We start from the raw sequence: 23,325 nt of genomic DNA on the forward strand, positions 1-23,325 counted from the left end.
AATACAGGTTGGGGGAGGATGGGTGGGAAGGTATAATGCAGGTTTGGGAGGAGGGGTGGGAAGGTATAATACATGTTGGGGAAGAGGGATGGGAAGGTGTAATACAGGTTGAGGGAGGGGCAGGAATGTATAATACAGGTTGGGGTAGGAGGTCAAGGGGTGGGTTTGATAATATCTCAATACAATTGTGATTTTGAATTTCCACCCAAACGATGCCACTTTTATCCATCCTGAGGTGGGTGAGAGGTTTCATAAATTTCTCAATATAATTATAATTATGAGTTTCCATCTGTTTACCTCACGAGTGTTTGTAACATTGTATTTTGTTATATTAATGGTATAGTATGAATTTGTGATTTGATTAATGCTGTTTAGAATAAAATATTGAGTTTAAAGGAGAATGAGGAAATGGTGTCGTTTCCACCCATGTGTCTATAATAATAAAAGGCAGTGTCCGTCCGTCCGTCCATCTGTCTCCTCAGTAACTCCAAAACCATGAAACCCAGTGGCCCCAAACTTTGCATGGATACACCTGGACCTAAATCAGATTGCCATGATGAAACATGGGTGTTTGGGTGTGTTATAACACCCTTTTTGAAGATGATTAACGAGGTGCTCAAAAGAAAAAACATGAAAAAGGCTTACCAATATGGTGGCCCGCCATCTTGTTCAGCCCACTGCCACTCGCTGGGTTATTAAGCCGCCATTTTGTTCGGCCTATTCAAACGTGCCTTGCCTTGGAAACATGAGCGATTAACTATCATTACATAATTGAAGCATATCAAAATCTAGATTCAAATATGAGGCTTCGATGCTGTAGAGTAAATAAATGTCCATATCTGGAGTGAAATTTGACCAAATTTACCATTTATAGCGATTTTTATAACTAAGTGTATATATGCATTTATTTAAGCGAGGCTGTGATTCTCATTCAGGGGTTAGTTTTTTGTTTATTTAACTATATATTTTTTACAGTAGACAGAGCATTCTACTACATACCACAGAGCATTTTTACGTTACAGTAGACGGAGCTCCCTTTTGTTTTTATTCAAGCTGCTTTTGCAAGCAATGGCATCACATTAGACAGAGCTCCCTTTTTGTCTTTACGGACCCATTTTTTATTGACTAACATTTTTGTGTGATATATTTTCAGAGCGATTTTTATAACTGTACCTGCGATCTGTTCTTAAAATTCCTCGGCCATTTCAACCAGAAGCATTCAGCTTGCTATCGCTTGCCAAGCCAGCCATTCCTTATCACCTATTTCGTTGGAGTGCTTGCTGGGGTGCTTAAGCCGCTTCGCGAGGGCTCTTAATTAGTCACAAGTCCGGGGAAGTTTGGGTGTGTTATAACACCCTTTTAGAATATTGTTATGTCGGTGGGTTAGGGGCATACATAGATTTAGGTAGATCTGTATAAGTATCATGCTCCAGTTGTCGTGGGTAGCTAGAACCATCTTGATGTAAATAAGTAGAGGACCTGTCTAGCCCGAATGTCGCATTAAGTGTATCTTTGTCCCCATTACGAGGAATGTGGCATGACAAGTAGAATAAGGACTAAGCTAATTCCCCTGTGTCTCAGACCTGGTGATCATTCCTTTGTCCCGTATGGCAGCACATCACACACATTAGCTAGGCCCAATAGCGCACCACATTAATTAATTCCCCCACCGCCACAAGACTTACAGGAAGAACAGGCAGGAAGCCAATTCGGGGCACCGCCGATGGGGCTGCAGTCAGCCACATCACCAGCTGGCATAGCAACACACATCGTGCAAGGCAGGCTGAGGCCACGCCCACTTCGCGCGTGATTGTTCAAAAGGGTTTTGATGGGAAGATCCCACCATGGGGTAAGAAGCTGGCCAATGATTGGTGGAAGGAAGGTGGAAGGAAGCGGCAGACTGATTGATGAGCGACCGATGGCATGAGACAGAAGTGATGCGGCCATTGGTGGAGAGAGCGCTGACGTCACACCATGGCCGGTAAAACCATGGACTGGCCGACATTTTCACTCTCGTTTTTGTCTTCCTTCTTCCCCATACGTCTTCTCTTTGCTGCCTCGTGATTGCGCTCCCTCGACTGCTTACTCCTTTCGCCACCTTCGCCCTCAACCCTCTCTCCTTCCCACACCACAAACGTTGGGTGCATCGGAGTTCCGTGACAAATCGAGGAAGACGTTGCACGGCTGAAGGGACGGGTTGCACGCACACCCGCTCACTTCACGTGAAGGACGGTCCGGGGCCTAGCGAACGACGAGCGAGGCTTGCCGCTGGAGCAAACGGGACCTCGCGTGCGGACAATGAGCATATGAGCGAGGCTTGCCTCTGGAGCAGATGAGACTGGGGCGAGCGGGTGGCTCGGGGCCTAGCAGCGCGCAAACAAGGCGGATGGAGACCTGCTTCGTGCCAACCGGAGCCGCGTTGAACGACGGAGCTGCACAACCTAACGATTCCTGACATCACAGATAAGCACAAACGCGCACACAACGGTTCCTTTTGATTATCCTTCCATTTGTTTTGTATGTGAAGTGAGGTGTGCGGGATCCCGATTTAGGAACATTATTTACTGACCGCCACGTCCATTGTTCTCGCATTCCGTAAAATAAATCATTTCTTTTTGTACATAATTCTGTGTTCGTGTGAATTTAATCACTTCATGGTTGGAGACTGCGCGTGGACAGCCAGGTAAATCTCGCCGCTTCTTCTTCCTCTTTCGTTCTTCTTCCCACACGTGTATAGCAAATCCACCATTGACTGTCGCCTCAGAGTTAAAGCTCGTTTTGGCCATTCATGATTTCTCCGGTCTTAACTGAGGGGCAATCACACGACAATATGATTAACCACCACTTGGTGAACGCTATTCAGGCTGCTTTTGCAAGCCATGGCGTTACAGTAGACAGAGCTCCCTTTTTGTTTTTATTCAGGCTGCTCTTGCAAGCCATGGAGTTACAGTAGACAGAGCACCCTTTTTGTTTTTAAGTACCCATTTTTTTTATTGGCTAATATTTTTGTGCGATATACTAACCCTCCCCTCCCTCCTCCTCCCTTCCACCCTCTCTCCCCTCCTCCTCCCCAGGACCCTTCTCCTCTCCCTCCCTCTTCTCTCCCCATCTCTTCATACTCCCGTCAGGAAGCGACTCATTGTTACCTGGCAACGCCGGAAACTTTTACTAGTAATGTATATATATATAAATATATATATATATATATATATACATATAAATATATATATATACAGATAAATATATATATATACAGATAAATATATATATATACATACATATATATACATACATATATATACTACTGTGTTCAAAAAGTATCCGACCTTTATTTTTCGTGCGTAAAAAAAAAGAAGCGAGGGAGGCGTTGATTGGTGCACGTATGTAGGCGATCCTAATGTACACGTGTGAATTTTTTTCCCACCTGCAGAAGCTGTCATTCGACGGCAGACCGCCGATGAGTGAGGACATGTAGGTGAGCGCCGTCGGATTTTCGTTTTTGACAAAATGACGGAAAAACTTGAACAACGCTACTGCATCAAATTTTGTGTAAAGCTTGGCGATTCCCAAGTGGAAACGATCCGCAAGATTCAACACCGTTCATTCCATTATGAAGGAGGATTTGGGCTTCAGGAGAATCTCAGCGAAGTTCGTACCAAAGCTGCTAACGATTGAGCAGAAGCAACTCCGTTTGGAGATCGCACAGGACATGCTGGAGACTGTGAACAGCGATCCCAGCTTCCTCAACACAGTGATCACTGGCGATGAGTCCTGGGTTTATGGGTACGACCCAGAAACCAAGTTGCAGTCATCACAATGGAAGCATCCAACATCCCCGAGGCCAAAAAACACAAAATTTGATGCAGTAGCGTTGTTCAAGTTTTTCCGTCATTTTGTCAAAAACGAAAATCCGACGGCGCTCACTTACATGTCCTCACTCATCGGCGGTCTGCCGTCGAATGACAGCTTCTGCAGGTGGGAAAAAATTAACGCGTGTGCATTAGGATCGCCTACATACGTGCACCAATCAACGCCTCCCTAGCTTCTTTTTTTTTACGCACGAAAAATAAAGGTCGGATACTTTTTGAACACACTACGTACCTATATTATATATATATATATATATATATATATATATATATATATATATATATATATATATTTATATATATATATATATATATATATATATATATATATATATATATATACTGTTACGTATTCGGCCCTAATAATTGTTGTTATGATTATTGTTGTTGGTTCGAAGTATTCTAGATATTATGCTTATTGTGACTTAAGGGAAAGGGTTGTTGTGGTTAAAATATTTAAAAGCGCTCCTGGTAAAATGTGGCCGGAAATCCGGATCGAGACTGGAAGAGGTGGAGCGAAGGAAAAGAGGTGGGAGGACATCGAAAAGAAACGTGGTGGTTGAAGCTCCGGCCCGAGCGTTCGACGTACAGTGTGAGTGAACTTTGCGTCCTTGAAGGGAAGTTCGGGCGATAAAGAATATCGCCGGAGTGCGTGGAGCCTGTGTCATCGGGTATTCTCATTGAGGTTCCGGAGGATCCAGGCCTTGAGAATCCGGGTTGGAGTGAAAGCCGTCCACCATCTTAGCCACACGAGCACCCTGCAGTGAACAGGCTTTTGTCGTGTCGGCTGGGCATTATTCCCCGGTGGATTGCTGGGGACGGCTGTGCCAGAAGGGGCATGTGAGAATTATACGGAGGCTCGCAGATTGAACCGCAACGTGTACGTCGGAGCGCGTCATTGTGAGGTTCCTCTCCACCGCTGTGTTGCTGGGGGTTGAGCACGTGACCTCGGGGTCGTCTCGCTCGTCTACGCCTCAATTGACCATCAGGCCTTGACTCCCCGATCGCGGGAGCGCACAGAGGCATTGGGACTTCGCCTTGGAGGGGTGCAGAGACATTGGGGGAGGTGCCGTGAGTGTGGGGTTAATGGGCTTGACAAGGATATTATCGTAAGATTTGAAAGTAGGGGTGATTGCCCCCATTGTTGTATGGCTCTTTGTGTGTGATTTATAATATATTATTGTTTGGTTATAACCTGGTGTGGTTGCATTATTGCTTTGACTGTTTCATTTGCTGGTTCCATTGAGGGACATTATTTGCTGGATTTCAACCAAGGATAACACGTCTTTCTGCCGGGGACCCTCTCGGGGTTCGGAGGTCCACCGAGATCAGAGGTAAGGGGGGGACCCCGTAACAATACATATATCACTGGCACTCCATTGTACAAGTTACTCTTTCACAAACACAAGTTTCTCCAGCTGCCAGACCCATGTATAGCCACTTCCATCATGCTCAGTAGCCTTTCATTGTGGGATGACATACAGCATATGATGGCACTGTGAAGTAAATGAAATGGCGTGTCTTCACTATGAAACAAAACTAAGGGACACAGCAGTCTAAATGAATCGGCAGTGAAAGTGCTCAGAAAGCTGTCAGCTTGACTTGCTAGTGGAGACAAGGTGTTAGCGAGCTATTTGCTAAAGTGCTTTTCGCTTCAGCCGCTAACTGTCTAATGCAAGGGGAAGGTCAAATCATCAAGCAAAAGCAATCTAGAGGCAAAAAAACCAAAACCACTTTGGATAGCTTGCTGAGTGCATACCTGCTTTCTGGCCATCCCGTGCTCCAAATGAGGCAGTCAGCTTATCGAGGATGTCTTTCTCAGTGCCTCCTACCATGTGTGCAGTCTCCTCCAACAACCAGAGCAGGCCTCGGTCTCCCTCGGCAGGGCGCAGAGAGAGGGGTAGCACCTGCAGGACAATATGCTTACGACTCATCCATTCTGGAATCAAGAAATTCTTGAAGTCGAGAAGTAGGGAGAGATATTTGACCCATGTACTATTGTACTATAGACATACATTTACTTACCGAACTTAATCTATTTCATTGCTTAATTTCTACACATAGTGCACCCTATTTTTCAGATTTACACTCAAATGTACAACGCTGTACAGTCACTGATACTAGCATGATGGTCAAATATGTACAATAAGATGTGTTATAGCCAGAATACTATGGGTTACAGAGCTGGATTTACAAATTTACAAATTTGTTGCTTGCGGCATTTACAATTTGTTTTGTTTTTGTTGGGGGGTCAATTCAGAACCAGACAGTTGAGAGACAACAAGCAATTTTAGCTCTCATACGAGCCTAGACTAAGCATACAAAACAAAAAAAATTAACTGAATTACAATGAAGAACGAGAAAACATCTGAAAAAACAAAGCCCGTCCGCATTCATTTGTATTCACACGTCTTCTTCTTCTTCCGTAACACAAAATAACGAAAAGAGTTAAAAAATATATACAAAATGAAAATTGTTGATTTTATACAGCCTTGACCTTTGACCTTTTGATCTAAAAAAACAAACAAACAATTGAATCCTACCTTATAATTAGTGAACCAATTCAGTGACCTGATATGCAAATTCTATAGATTTCAGGTCAATTGGGTGAAAATTGGTGATTTTATGCAACATTGACCTTTTGATCTAAAATAAACAAAAACCAATCGACCCCTACCTTTTGAGAAGTGAACCACTTCAGTGACCCAATATAGAAGTTCTTAAAATTTCAGGTCAATCGGATAAAAATTGATGATATGTGACGGTGACCTTTGGCCTTTTGACAAAACTATTAATTTGCCTTCTCAATATTCTCATAATAAGGCTTTGTGGAAAATTTGATGACAAAACTCAAATGTTAAACAGGTTATGGCACGAACAGGCACGCACACAGACACAGACATACACACAGACACACACAGACACAGACACACAAACACAGACACAGACACACACAGAGACACACACACACACACGCACGCACACACACACACACGCAGACACACACGCACACACAGACACACACACAACACACGCACACACACACACACGCAGACACACACACACACACACACACACGCACACACGCACACACACACAGACACACACACACACAGACACACACGCACACAGACACACACACACACACACACACACACACACACACACACACACAGACACACACACACACACACGCACACACAGACACACACACAACACACACACAAACACACGCAGACATACACACACACACACACACACACACGCACACACGCACACACGCACACACACACACACACACGCACACACACACACACACACACACACACACACACACACACACACACACACACACACACACACACACACACACACACACACAGAGACACACACGCACACACAGACGTGATTGCAAAACACTGTCTCTTGCTGCACAGAGAACAGACTATCCAGTGGTGATCATGAAGTCTGATGTCAATCTGCATCAGTGGACAGGTAGAACAAGGGATGCATGCTAACCGCCGTGGTAAGCAAGGAGCAGCTGACATTTCAGACGTTGACTCTTTCTAAGAGAAAAAGCGGGATAACGTCCGAAACGTCACCTTCTTCATGGTTCCCATAGCGAGCAAACCTTGATCAACATTCTGTTGATTCCATCCAAGTAAATGAATTATCGTGCCACCTATGAGATCTCGAAGGTCCAGTGAATAGAATCTGAAACCCTGAGTTATGGTTATGGGGGGAATGACATGTTTTAGTCAGAACAGACTCCTTCAGAAGTGGAATACAGGTAAGCGTACCACCTGTTAAACGATATGATGAAGTTTTATCACTGCTTTGCACCTTACCATGGCGGCTTGTGAGTTGTCATCCACAGCTGGTATGGATGCAGCCGATGCAGACTTTTCAACGTCAAATTCCACGTCCACATTTTCCTAAACAACAGGAACCAAAGGATAGACACAGCAATTCAGAATGTGATTTGTAAATTTAAACAAAATAAATAAAAGAAATATCTGCTTGGTGGTTGTGCTTAGGGTTCTCACAATAAATTCACCATTGTGAGGAACAGGAAGTCAAAGTTGAAATTTAATGACGCAATACGACATCAGAAAATCGACATCGGCCAATCGTGCACAAGACACGGTTACTTCCACAGATATTTTTGGGCAAATCTTTACCTTCGCCACCGAAGGTGGACGCAGGTTATATTATTTTCACCCCTGTCTGTTTGTCTGTTTGTGAACAAGATACTTCAAAAAGTTGCAGACGGATTCGGCCGAAATTTGGTGGAGATGTTGGGTATGTGACATGGAAGAAATGAATCAATCAAATAATTCAGCTCAGCTTTTAATTGCGAAATGGGCCCAACCCGGCCGAGGTGGGCCTCGACCGGCCTCGCCACCTTGCCTATAACTTTCCTGGGGCCCGTCCCGACATTTTTAGTTCTTTTTGAATGAATTTACTACTATAATTCAGCTTTTACTCGTGACCGAAGAAGATTGACTACTATAATTCAACTCAGCTTTTAATTGCGAAATGGGCCCAGCCTGGCCTTGCCACCTTGCCTATAACCTTCCCGGGGCCCGTCCCGACATTTTCAGTTCTTTTTGAATGAATTTACTACTATAATTCAGCTTTTACTCGCGACCGAAGAAGATTGACTACTATAACTCAGCTCAGCTTTTAATTGTGAAATGGGCCCAGCCCGGCCGAGGTGGGCCTCGACCGGCCTCGCCACCTTGCCTATAACTTTCCTGGGGCCCGTCCCGACATTTTTAGTTCTTTTTGAATGAATTTACTACTATAATTCAGCTTTTACTTGCGACCGAAGAAGATTGACTACTATAATTCAACTCAGCTTTTAATTGCGAAATGGGCCCAGCCTGGCCTTGCCACCTTGCCTATAACCTTCCCGGGGCCCGTCCCGACATTTTCAGTTCTTTTTGAATGAATTTACTACTATAATTCAGCTTTTACTCGCGACCGAAGAAAATTGACTACTATAACTCAGCTCAGCTTTTAATTGTGAAATGGGCCCAGCCCGGCCGAGGTGGGCCTCGACCGGCCTCGCCACCTCGCCTATAACCTTCCCGGGGTCCGTCCCGACATTTTTTGTTATAGAGGTTTCCTCCTATCTTTCACCGTTCAGGAGATTAGTGCATGCAGACAAAGAAACAAACAAACAAACAAACAAAAACTTATATATATATATATATATATAACTGTAAGAAATAGTAGAAACTCCAAAGTACGAGCAGGGCGTCTCATTTGTATTGAATAAATAAACGTTAGATTAAATAAGACGCGGACGTAGCTTCAGGACGTCGATCTTTAATTGTCGACAAGCTTTCGACCAACAAAGGTCTTCTTCTGAGTCTACAAAAACAGCAGGCATGTATATCAGTCAAGTATGTATGGTGATATGTGTGTGAGATGTGTGATGTGTGTAGAAAATGCATACAGAAGGAAGAGCCACGCCAAAGTTCACTCACCAGCCCCAAGTTCAACGGAAGTGACCGTTTGCGTTACAGTTAGGGTGCACGTGCATATACAAATATAGAGATATACATACATAAACACACAAGCATATATTCATATCCCATTTATATTCATATAATATATTTTTATATTTATATAAATGACATATAAAGGTAGAATGAATGAATGAATGAATGAATGATGAATGAATGAATGAATGAATGAATGGGTTACGGTTAACAATTTGATTGGGTTGATGTTGGAACATGCTTTGGTCATCAAAATTTATGCCATGAGGGACTTTTGTCCGAAGTTTGTGTATCCAAAAGGACTCACGTTTCAGAATCGTGGTTTGTGATCGATTTGTGATTGATTCAACGGACGACATTACATTCAAACTCAAGGTACCGCTATGGGTACCCCTGTTGCACCATCGTACGCTAACATCTTCATGGGAATGATAGAGGCCAAGATCAATGCACAACCTCATCACGGAATCTTGGAAAAATCCTGGGTACGTTATATTGATGACATCCAGTTCATCTGGTCAAAATCCCCCCGTAGTCTCACCCAATTCCAAAATGAATTAAATATGATTCATCCGACCATCAAGTTCACATTCGACAGCTCACAGTCCGAAGTTCACTTTCTAGACACATCACTCACGCTTCAAAATAACAGACTCGAAACAGAACTATACACCAAACCAACAGACACTCACTCTTACCTTCTCCCTTCTTCATCTCATCCTAAACATACAATTGCAAGCATACCATACAGTCAAGCACTCAGAGTAAGACGCATTTGCTCAACAAAAATGGCAGAAGAAACTTCTCTCTGCCAATTAGAAACACACTTCATTGCAAGAAACTATGGCCCTCACTCTGTGCAAGAAGCAATAACCCGAGCAAAACACATACCGAGAGCAGACCTTCTGACTTACAAACCCAAACCTGCAACTAACCGTGTCCCACTGGTAACCACCTACTCTGCTACCTCATCCCAATTGCCAAGTATTCTGAATAAGGCCCTTCCTCTCCTCCATCAATCAGAAACACTCGGCACCACATTTCCTCAACCTCCACTAACATCATTTCGACGTGGTCGGACACTCAGGGACCTCTTGGTAAAAGCAAAGCACCCACAGCCCCACAACAAAGAAACTAGGATCCCTGGCTTCTATAAATGCACAGCAAACAAATGTATTATTCACAAGCATTTACTAGAAGGAAACAAATTCTGTAGTTCTAGCACTGGACAAAAATTCCCCATCACCTCCTATATGAACTGCAAATCTACTTGGGTCATATACCTAATCACTTGCCAAAAGTGCACCAAACAATATGTTGGAAAAACTGAGAATACACTCTACACACGATTTAATAACACCCGGTCAGAAATCAATAACTTCCACACCAGTCAGGGCAAATCTCTACCTTACACGATACACTTTAATCAACCGGATCACTCTATAAATGACATTCAGATCTCTGCCATTGAATCAATCACAAATCGATCACACACCACGATTCTGAAACGTGAGTCCTTTTGGATACACAAACTTCGGACAAAAGTCCCTCATGGCATAAATTTTGATGACTAAAGCATGTCCCAACATCAACCCAATCAAATTGTTAACCGTAACCCATTCATTCATTCATTCATTCATTCATTCATTCATTCATCATTCATTCATTCATTCATTCTACCTTTATATGTCATTTATATAAATATATAAATATATTATATGAATATAAATGGGATATGAATATATGCTTGTGTGTTTATGTATGTATATCTCTATATTTGTATATGCACGTGCACCCTAACTGTAACGCAAACGGTCACTTCCGTTGAACTTGGGGCTGGTGAGTGAACTTTGGCGTGGCTCTTCCTTCTGTATGCATTTTCTACACACATCACACATCTCACACACATATTACCATACATACTTGACTGATATACATGCCTGATGTTTTTGTAGACTCAGGGGAAGACCTTTGTTGGTCGAAAGCTTGTCGACAATTAAAGATCGACGTCCTGAAGCTACGTCCGCGTCTTATTTAATCTAACGATTATATATATATAATATAGATAGAAGATAGAAGACAGATATATATTATATATAAAAGCGATATGTCCGTTTGTTTGTTTGTTTGTTCATTTGTAAACCTACTCCTCTGAGCTCCCAAGGTTAATCGGCACGAAACTTGATAGGATAACATCTTTTACCACCTTGCACCTAAATAGGGGTTTTAAAACAGTTATATTCTCACAATTCATAACTTAAAACAATCCGAGCCTCCACCTGTCGCCATGATCTCCGAGGGTAGATCCACATATACAAATATTTATAAAAAGCCAATTTATTATCGGATTTCAACACGGATATAGATATAATTAGTTTGATGGTGAGCTCCGATCATCAAATATGTTATCATATGTGAGAAACAACTCTTAATTAAGACGTTACCATGATCGGTTAGTTCGGCAAAGAAGGAGTCACATGACCTCTCAAATGCGCTAATTATTCAAAAACCGAAAATAGTACAAACACAACCTATACACCGTTTTAAAGGTAATTTTACTGCTCATCTAACTTCACTCTCAAGGGTGAAAAAAAGTTTCAAGAAAAAAAGGACCCAACTGCAAACCCCCACTTGACAATGGGTGAACCTCCAATGATTACCTCATCCTCACAACAAGGTGAGTTGTTGTTTTGCTGTTTGTTTGGGATCAAACTGCTTTGAGCTACCAAGGTTAATCACAACGAAACTTTCTACAGTCACATTTTTAACCACGATATACCTGAAAATGGGTTTTATACCGTGGCGATGATGAGGAGGTCATTTGGCCCGTTATTGTCGTGTTGCACTCCCAAGTTAATTTATTGACGAACCCAAGGTTTCCCGTTGGTATGTCTTTACTACACCTTCACTCCTTTCCACACTTTAGACCCTTTCCAACCCTTCGACCCCTTCGACCATTTACACCCCTTTAGACCCCTTACACTCCTTAGACCCTTTACTCCCCTTTGACCCCTTACACCCCTTAGACCCACCTCTTGAGCCATTTACACCACCTTCGGAGGTACAACAAGCATGGATTGGAAATCTGATAGAATGGTAGAATGGAACGAGGTTGTCGAGGTTACCAGCTGCAGCCATTGCGACATATGCTCACTGAATATTTACACTGAATTCCCATTTCTATTGTGGAAGTGTAACTCAGTGTAACTTATTGATTGGCACTGGTAACTCATTGATTAAAGACTGGTAACGATTTCGTAAATGGATGCCAAGAATGTGCACGAACATGGTAATCTCTTGTCCACCTGGTCACAGCCCCAGGCTGGAGCACCCCCCTATCGTTTGGTAAACGGAACTCGCAGCAGGAGGGGAGCGAGCTGATGCCAGGACTCGGTGCATGCATGACCTCGGGGCATTAGCGGAGAAAGGATTAGCGCGACAAGACCAATAAAAACCAGGGCAAACGAGGAGTCAAGAGACTTGTGACCAGAAGCTCTGACCTACGGAACGGAACGGAACCCTATGAACAGCGCTGAGAGAGGACCGGCCGAAAAAAGAAGAACCAACGACTTGAATTAACAATCCGTTTAGCTATTGTAGTCTTTATTGAATTGAAACAAGTGACTTACCAAATGATAATAAATCCTTACTTTATAAAGCTGTTTCGGTCATATTGGAGTCTTGAGTCTCCCACACCATTTCCGCTACAATTTGGAGGCACCGCTGGAATTTCGAGTGGACGTCGCCAAGGTAAGCATGGCGTCTTGGGGATCTGTCCATTATGAAATATGAATTCTGAAGATGGTAGGATTTGGTGTGTGGGACTTGGGATTGTCCATAGGTAATCCAAGGATGGAACATTGACAAACGGTTTTATTTATTATTCGTGTTTTTTTTTTCTCTAGCGATCTGTAAATACGGGTTTTTTCGCTGTGTAAATAAATGCGCCAGTTCGTCTGACACGCGTCACTGAGAAACGCGCGTCTGTAGGCTTGCCTGCAGTTGGGACCGTGTGTTGGCAAGGAGGCGTACGTAACGATTATCCGAGGAGTGTAACAATTTTTGTAAAATATGTATTTTTGCGCTGTCTAAGTAAAATGTGCCAGTTCTGACATGATAATTAAAAAACCCTACGGAGCACGGCGAACGGACCGACCCATGAAGTGCACCATGGGGGCGATCTGTTTTCCGAGGTCTGTAGGGCACGTACATTCGTACACTAGGGCACGTACACCTGTTTGCACACGCACATTTGCTTAGCACTTGTAAACGTACCCCTGAGCTGCCCGCTCAGGGTGTGCGATTAAGGCAGCGGGCAATGGAATTTTATATACAGATATTTTTTTTGCACTTACTCAAAGCACGCGACTTGCTCGGCGTGCGACAGGGAGCCGGGAAATGGAGTTATATCTATCTATAATTCCAGTAATCTCTGTGTGTATGTTTGTATGTTTGTATGTTTGTATGTCTGTGACCGCTGTTTCTCGACAACCACGGGTCCGATATACTTTAAACTTGCCAGGTATATTGCTGGGGACCCGAGGATGTGCCTTTTCAAGGTTTCATATTAATCGGAGAAGTAGTTACCGAGCTATGTCCAAAAAACGATTCAACCAATCAGAGAGCAGCGAGCTATCACGTGTGCCGAACGTGGCGAACAGACTCTGCCTCGGACGGCACATTTGAGAGCGTATTCATTTATTTCACGTTGGCAAACTATGTTGCCGCTATGTTGGCGTTAAACGATGTTTTAAAACTAATTAAAACTAATTTGCGATTCTTTCGCTTTCCTGCGCGTTTGTGCATGCTATGGCGATTTCTTTACCAAACTCCGCAAGCCGTTCGCTTTGGACCAAACCATTTCATGTAAATAGAGGGGGGGGGGGGGGGGGGGATTGTCACCGTACTCGCAAGCCGTTCGCTTTGGACCAAACCATTTCATGTAAATAGAGGGGGGGGGATATAATTTTAGATATAGATATAGTACGGGCATGCCCTAGTATATATAAATTGAGGTAATATTGAGTTATGGAATTAATTGCTTTCAACAATGCAAAGGGTGACAAGATATGGGATTTTAATGGGATTTTAATGGGATCGGATTTATATATATATATATTGAGGTAATATTGAGTTATGGAATTAATTGCTTTCAACAATGCAAAGGGTGACAAGATATGGGATTTTAATGGGATCGGATTTTTATATATATAAATTGAGGTAATATTGAGTTATGGAATTAATTGCTTTCAACAATGCAAAGGGTGACAAGATATGGGATTTTAATGGGATTTCAATGGGATCGGATTTTTATATATATAAATTGAGGTAATATTGAGTTATGGAATTAATTGCTTTCAACAATGCAAAGGGTGACAAGATATGGGATTTTAATGGGATTTTAATGGGATCGGATTTTTATCTATCTATAATTCCAGTAATCTCTGTGTGAATGTCTGTGTGTATGTCTGTGTGTATGTCTGTGTGTATGCGACCGCTGTTTCTCGACAACCACGGGTCCGATATACTTGAAACTTGCCAGGTATATTGCTGGGGACCTGAGGATGTGCCTTTTCAAGGTTTCATATTAATCGGACAAGTAGTTACCGAGCTATGGCGATTTAGCCGTTCGCCGTTCGCTTTGGCTTTGCGAATGGACCAAACCATTTCATGTAAATAGAGGGGGGGGGGGGGGGGTTCTGTGGTCGTTGCGAATCAACCAAACCATTTCATGTAAATAGAGGGGGGGGGGATTGTCACCGTACTCGCAAGCCGTTCGCTTTGGCTTTGCGAATGGACCAAACCATTTCATGTAAATAGAGGGGGGGGATATAATTTTAGATATATATATAGTACGGGCATGCCCTAGTATATATAAATTGAGGTAATATTGAGTTATGGAATTAATTGCTTTCAACAATGCAAAGGGTGACAAGATATGGGATTTTAATGGGATCGGATTTTTATATATATAAATTGAGGTAATATTGAGTTATGGAATTAATTGCTTTCAACAATGCAAAGGGTGACAAGATATGGGATTTTAATGGGATTTTAATGGGATCGGATTTTTATATATATAAATTGAGGTAATATTGAGTTATGGAATTAATTGCTTTCAACAATGCAAAGGGTGACAAGATATGGGATTTTAATGGGATCGGATTTTTATATATATATATTGAGGTAATATTGAGTTATGGAATTAATTGCTTTCAACAATGCAAAGGGTGACAAGATATGGGATTGTAATGGGATTTTAATGGGATCGGATTTTTATATATATAAATTGAGGTAATATTGAGTTATGGAATTAATTGCTTTCAACAATGCAAAGGGTGACAAGATATGGGATTTTAATGGGATTTTAATGGGATTTTAATGGGATTTTAATGGGATAAATATAGAAGATGTTTGTTTTTGTCAAGAGAAAGTGACAATTGGTGGAGAAGTCACAGAGGCCGGGTTTTGGGCCTTTGACAGCAGAGAAATTGAGTTTTGACAGCAAAAGACTTCCAAATAATGGTTGTGGCAAACAGTGACTTCTGGGATGACAGGGGTGTGGGGTATTTGGCATCGCCAGACTAGCTTATTGGTTTAGGAATGTTTAGAGGTCATTGCAATGTGATAATTACTTGTGATCATTCGTTGTTGCAACGTTTTGCTCCAACGTTTTGGGAACATTTAAATGTTGGGTTTTGCTGACGTTTCCACAACGTCGCCACAACGTTTCACTTTCGTTGTTGCAACGTTTTGCTCCAACGTTTTGGGAACATTTAAATGTTGGGTTTTGCTGACGTTTCCACAACGTCGCCACAACGTTTCACTTTCGTTGTTGCAACGTTTTGCTCCAACGTTTTGGGAACATTTAAATGTTGGGTTTTGCTGACGTTTCCACAACGTCGCCACAACGTTTCACTTTCGTTGTTGCAACGTTTTGCTCCAACGTTTTGGGAACATTTAAATGTTGGGTTTTGCTGACGTTTCCACAACGTCGCCACAACGTTTCACTTTCGTTGTTGCAACGTTTTGCTCCAACGTTTTGGGAACATTTAAATGTTGGGTTTTGCTGACGTTTCCACAACGTCGCCACAACTTTCACTTTCATTGTTGCAACGTTTTGCTCCAACGTTTTGGGAACATTTAAATGTTGGGTTTTGCTGACGTTTCCACAACGTCGCCACAACGTTTCACTTTCGTTGTTGCAACGTTTTGCTCCAACGTTTTGGGAACATTTAAATGTTGGGTTTTGCTGACGTTTCCACAACGTCGCCACAACGTTTCACTTTCGTTGTTGCAACGTTTTGCTCCAACGTTTTGGGAACATTTAAATGTTGGGTTTTGCTGACGTTTCCACAATGTCGCCACAACGTTTCACTTTCGTTGTTGCAACGTTTTGCTCCAACGATTTGGGGACACTCAAATGTTAAGTAAATCGGATAAGAATTCACGAGTTATTTAATTATTAGCGATTAAGGAAGTACTTATTTAATTAATTACATTTCGTATTAAATTACAGTAATTACATTACAGTAATTACCTGAAGTAATTACAGTAATTACAGTTCCGGTAATTACAGTAATTACAGTAATCATTACAGTAATTGCAGTAATCTTATTACAGTAATTACATTACATTAACTCAGGCACCTTTTGAGTAAGGAAGCTGATATTTGGACATGACACTGACCGAGTGATGTGGCTGTCAAGGAAAATTTTGATTTATTGATTAATCATTTAATAAATTAACTCGTTGATTTATAAATGACTTATTTAATTAAAAGTCCTCAGAGATACATCTTCGGATGAAATACTTGCAGATTGGTTATACTATGAGCCAATTGATTAAGGAAAATATTTTGTGATGGCCATATTGGCAATTTCGTGGCCATATTCGTGGCAACTCAGTTAGTGCCACTGCACCTTTAAAATGCATCCCTGCGTTCATTTTTCGATCGATTGAGTTGAAATTTTGAACAATCGGATCTGGACTGTCGTTGTTAACGACTCTAGCACGCACTCGTCCAATCAGGATGGAGCGGTATGGTCCCCGGATCATCACTGCCCGCAGTTTTTAATTAATTTTACTTTTTCTCTTGGTCATATAATTTTGAAGACATGCATGTCATGATATAGGAAATGTTTGTTCTGTTGAACGGAATAAATGTTGTTTATTTTTGTGGGTGTGTATTTTTGTGTATTTTGGATATATTTTCATGACTAATTCCAGTTAACATCCTGCAAAATTTGCTCGTTTTCTGGCCGAGTCGAAATTGCGTTGAGTTCCTATGGCATGCGCCATTAAAAGCGCTGTGTAATGGTTGAGCTCCCTTTATTTCGTTTTGGTCACGCGGACGAGCAGACAAAATGACGAATGCTGCGGCTGGAGCAGTGGAAGCGATTTTTGAATTGTTCAATGATTATTCGATATTGTTATGACTTATTGTCAATAGGTATACTAAGTGGCCATGAGGTAGCCTGTTGCTATGTACAGTTTTATTCTATTGTTGATTATACCACATAGCTGTGGTGATAAAGGAAATGTTCGTTTTAAATAGATGATTATGATATGACCATGACTATAAAATCATGATGATTATTATGAATGATATCATAGGGTTCAAATGCAGAATGATTGCATGAACTTGGGAAAGAACTTTCAAGCCCTATGGGATAAATTGGGTGTTACAAGCGATGGAGTTTCAAAATTTAGCATGATTGAAGGAATTTTACAGTCTTATTTCAGGAGTTTTACGAAATTTAAATTGCCAAGAGATTTTGGGTACTATTAAAGGAAAAAATGATGAGATATTTTTCCCAATGAACTTTAATATCTGCCATCCATTTTGGCTGTCTCACGAATGAAGGATGAGTTGCCTTTAGTGGTTGCAAAGAAAATTTGTGGAGACTAGGCAAAATGGGGAAATATGTCAGATATGACCCTAGGACAGGACGGTGATTCATCAATTGACATGAGGTACGAACCAGAGGTGACGACCGATGAGATTCGATCTCAGTCAATGGATGGACCTGTCCTGACATCATTGGGGAAAGGGCTTATGCAAGGAGTCATCCAAAATGATTAATTTGATTTATTGATGAATATTGATGAATTAATTGAAATTGAATAATTGATTGAATTGTTGATTGATTGAATCTAATTGATTGAATTTAATTGAATAAATTTAACTGAATAAATTGAACTGAATAAATTGAATTGAATATATTGATTGTTTGATTGATGAAAATGCGGTCTCAAGAAAGAAGCTTTGATATCTTTGTGAGATATTATCAATGTGAAGACAACCTTGGAAAATTGAGCAAGGTGGTGAGTTTATATACAGATATATATGTGCGGTTACCATTGTGTGATTTCCCCGCCAACAGAGCGGACACCTGAGGATTCACCCATTTCATACTGACCCTTTGGCTCATCTGCAAATACTGATCTGTGAGATTGGATTGTGCAAAAGCCACAGGTGAGAGAGATTCTCTGGAAATCACCGTGTGAACAGGTGGAGAGATCCTCCTGGAAGTACGAGTGAAGCTTTGGAGGAACCTGGAGCAAGCTACAACGCATCCAACGCTACTTTGATAAAAGGTGGAACAAACTCCAGTAGATTTTATTTATAGGACATATAGTACAGGTGTGTACAGGTGCATTCCAAAGCGCAGATCCTAGTAATCTACCTGGTACATTGAGTGAATATTGAGTGTTATTCACATACAGGCAAAATGGGAAATGGAGTCTGCAAGGGTAAACAAGGTCAGCTGGACTTGTCCCAAAGAGGTGCTTGCGTCAACCACATGTATCAGCAATATGGTCCACATTCACTTAAAGATTTGGAATCTTGGCATGAATGGACAAAAGGGAGAAAGAAGGAATTCCCCAAGGATGGCACGTTTGACAGGAACACATTGGAAACACTCAGAGAAGAATTAGAAGCAAGAGACAGACAGAAGTTGAAGGTGGATTGGAAACCATTTTATTACTGGGACATCGAGTCTAGAGACAGGGAGACCAAAACGAAAATGGGGGGTGTGAAGAAAGAAATGAAGCAGATACAACATAGGTTGGAAAAGGTATCCACTCAAATGCCTCTTGAAGTTAGCAATGGAAAGCGATCCCAGTCCAGATTGTACCCAGACGCAAGGTCATATGAGATAAATGAACTAGAAGAGGAAACTCCTCCACCCTATCGGCGAAATATTGTATATCAGCCACAGGAAGTACAGGTACCCGTACCTCTACCTGCCGAAGGGCCAGTACAGAGTGAAACGATTGGCTCTAGCCGACAGAAGACAGGTGAAAGCAGTGCCCCAGTTGAGGTAACTACCCCAGAGGGTGCAACTGGAGGACAGGAACCGACTCAAAGTGGGCAAGCAATACAACCAGCTGCAACAACTTCAACATACGTCCCATACCACCATACAAGGAGTAAGGGTTCTGTGATGAATGCCAATCTATCCAACGATCAATATGATCTGCCAATGAACATTCAAAACTTGACTCTCCCACAGGGAGGTTTTGAACAATGTGGCGTTATGAATTTCCCGCAACGGCAATTTCCAGGGGCAAATGAGGAACGCCCAGATTTGATGTATAGACCTTGGCAAATACACCAATTGAAGGCATTACAGAGCGGTATGCCATCAATCAAAACAGATCCACTTCAATTCGCAGAAGAGCTACGATTGATTGTGGAGACGCAATTGCCGACTGTAAGAGACATGGAAATACTCTTAAAGTGGGTAATTCCTAATACCACCACTTTGAAGACATTAATGAGTGAGGCAAACTGGGTACATGCAGTAAATGGAGAATTAGACATACCCACGGAGGCTAAAATGGCACAGATAAATAAATTAATAGAGGCCATACAAAAATTGCCGCCCGTGACTGATTGGAATAAAGTGGTTACGTGCAAACAGAGAACAGGAGAGGATGCTAGTGATTATTTAGACAGATTGCGAGATGTTTTTCGACTATATTCGGGAATAGACCGGGCACAAATCGACAATGCCCTAAAACCCCTTTTTATTAATGGTCTGTTGCCGAAATTGAAGAGTGAAGTGGAAAGACAGTGTATTGCTTGGGAAGGCAAGCCGATGCAAGAAATATTGAATTATGCTTTGCATCATCAGCGAATTCAGGCCAGGAACAGTGCTATAAATGCCGAAAAATTGATGCAACTACAGACACAAGCCCTGATGACTACGAACCAACGCAATAGGTTTTCTATGCAACAACGTAACAATGCAACAGACAACAACTATGAATCAGGAGAAAACCAGAGGTCAGAATGGCAACCCAGAGACGCAGACATGCAACCCAGCAAGACAAGTCAACAAGTGGACATACCAGGTAACGACAGAAACCGGTGTTTCAATTGTAGGAAGATGGGACATTGGAAAAGGGCATGCCCATACCTCAACAGAAGACAATTTCGACAGGGAAACCAAGGACAGGGATACTACCAACTACCACCACCTCAGCCAACATATAGGGCCCCATTGAGGAACGCCCCAATTAAGGGAGGACCTCAGCAGAATAAATGGTCTGCAACACCCTTCTGACTAGATCAGAATGACCAAGTGGCAGCACTTCCTTTAATTTCAAGGTCGGCTGCACAGGAACCAAATGTTAATCTGACAGTAGGCGGATGCAAGGCTCCTTTCTTAGTCGATACGGGGGCCACGCGTTCCACGTTGCGACGAGCAGACTTTCCCAATATACCATTGTCAAAACACTATACGACGGTGGTAGGAGTATCAGGGGTTCCCATACATACGCCTGTCACAAAGGAATTACGTGTCCAACTTGGCCCGTTGACTGCACAACATGCCTTTCTTGTGGCATCTGGCGTTCCAGTAAATTTGATGGGAAGAGATTTATTGTGCAAATTGAACTGTACTGTCATATGTAAGAAAAACGGAGTGTATCTAGAAATGCCAGAACATTCCCACGACTTCGTCATTGATATGCTACAAAGCGCAATAGAACCAAGAACACATCGATGGGAAATCAATGATACACAAATGGCAGAACTTTTGTACGATAGTTTTATGACATTGAAGGTTGCAATGCCCAAAGTACAGGAGTGGGTAGACAGCTACTTGATGGACTCTCTGAAATGGCAGACTGATCTTCACTGTACGACATGTCATGACCCTATAGGGAAGGAGGTGTCCTATGCAGAGAAGGTTTCTAGATACCTGGACACAAGGTATGATGTACATATAACATCACTGTGGGTAGGAGAACAGGGAATGGCATGTCAGTGTCTTTGACGCCAGATCAACAACTCCTGTGGAATCAACCAGAAACAACAACCCCACACGTCACCTTAGCGGTGGCACAAGGATATGAAGCAAAAGATGTTGGAACAATGATTGCAACTTTGAAAGATTGCAAAAACATGAGATACATGGGAGAAATTCAACAAGCCCCACTTTATGACTTAGATGGAGAAGGATTTTGCTGGCAGCTTGTAGAGCAGGCGCTTTCTTCAACCTTCATCATGATTGATGAACCAATTAACACTAAAAATGTTGGGCTATACCTACTCAGCTCCGACACCAACGGGGATCCGGACCCACTCGATCAAATACCAACATGCTTGTGGACAACGCATCCGAATGATGTGGGACGGATCAAGAGTGTGGCACCGGTAAGGATCACAGTAGATGATTCTAAGCCACTGCCTAGAAAGCGCCAATATCCATTGAGACCAGAGGCAAAAGCTGGTATTGCACCAGTGATTCGATCATTGGCGGATCAGGGAGTTATAGTTCGCACCGTGAGCATGTGCAACACTCCTATTTTACCTGTGAAGAAGCCAGGCAAGACTACCTGGAGATTTGTACAGGATCTTCGAGCAATTAATGATTGTGTCATCCCAGCCTATCCGGTGGTCCCTAATCCCATCACTGTACTGTCAAGTATTCCAAGCAATACAAAGTTCTACTCCGTGGTGGACTTATGTTCGGCGTTCTTTAGTGTACCCATTCATGAGGATTCGCGTTATTTGTTCGCGTTCACGTACGAAGGCTCACAGTTCACTTGGACTGTTCTACCACAAGGGTACACAGAGAGCCCAACTTTGTTTTCACGTGCTCTACATGAAGACCTCAGCGACATTGAGTTTCCTGGAGGCTCAGTGATGGTACAATATGTTGACGACCTTCTCATATGCTCGACTTCAAAGGAAGCATGTAAACAGGACACTGTTGTGCTACTGACAGCATTAGCAGACAAAGGCCACAAGGCCTCGAGAGATAAGTTGCAATTCTGTAAGGAAGAGGTGAAATACTTAGGACATATTCTGAAAGGAGATACGAGACGACTTTGCCCTGAACGTGTAAAGGCGATTTATTTTTTATTTTTTTTTATTTTTATTTTTTGTATACAAGATCGAGGCTCGTGAAAGAGCTAACATTAATCACACAAAAAGACAAACCGACACACAAAACACAAAAAACAAGGGGAGCGGTAGACAAGATGGGGAGAGAGGGGGAAGGACACAAAAGAGAGGGGGAAGGACACAAACACAACATTTGAGAGCAGGGACATCGGGAGGACTTGGGGGGAGGTGGGAGAGGATTAAAACATATGAACACTGCAAGGACTCTGGGGTGAATTACCGGGGGTAGAAAAGATCAAGGTTTTCGATGGGGGAAGATAAGAGATGGTGGTGAACAGCTGTTTTAAAGACCTGGAGGGAGGAGTGGGATTGAAGGGAGTGGGGGAGTTTGTTCCAGAGGCGGGAGAAAAGGGGAATGAAAGAGTGAAGGTGAGCAGAGAGCCTAGACTTTGGCAGTTTAACCAGAAGAGGGTTGCAGGCAGATCTTGTGCGACCTGAAGGAATATTGGGGGGACAGAGCACAGAGAGAGCTGGGGGAGCAATGCCGGAGAGGAGTCGGTAGAAGACAGAAAGACCACCAACC

General features: G+C 42.4%; 1 protein-coding gene across 3 annotated transcripts in view; it reads right to left on the minus strand.

Moving 5' to 3' along the window:
- Positions 1–23,325, minus strand: part of LOC137439905 (unconventional myosin-XVIIIa-like) — a 346,703-nt gene that overhangs the window by 133,792 nt on the left and 189,586 nt on the right. For all 3 annotated transcript variants that reach the window (XM_068136130.2, XM_068136128.2, XM_068136131.2), the window contains 2 exons: positions 7,718–7,804; positions 5,629–5,776 (listed from right to left, as the gene is read on the minus strand). In XM_068136130.2, the coding sequence (XP_067992231.2) occupies positions 5,629–5,776; positions 7,718–7,804 (235 nt within the window). The remainder of the gene's footprint in view (positions 1–5,628; positions 5,777–7,717; positions 7,805–23,325) is intronic.

This window comes from Myxine glutinosa, chromosome 14 (genome assembly GCF_964187855.1).
Source record: "Myxine glutinosa chromosome 14, kmMyxGlut1.1, whole genome shotgun sequence".
NCBI lineage: Eukaryota > Metazoa > Chordata > Myxini > Myxiniformes > Myxinidae > Myxine > Myxine glutinosa.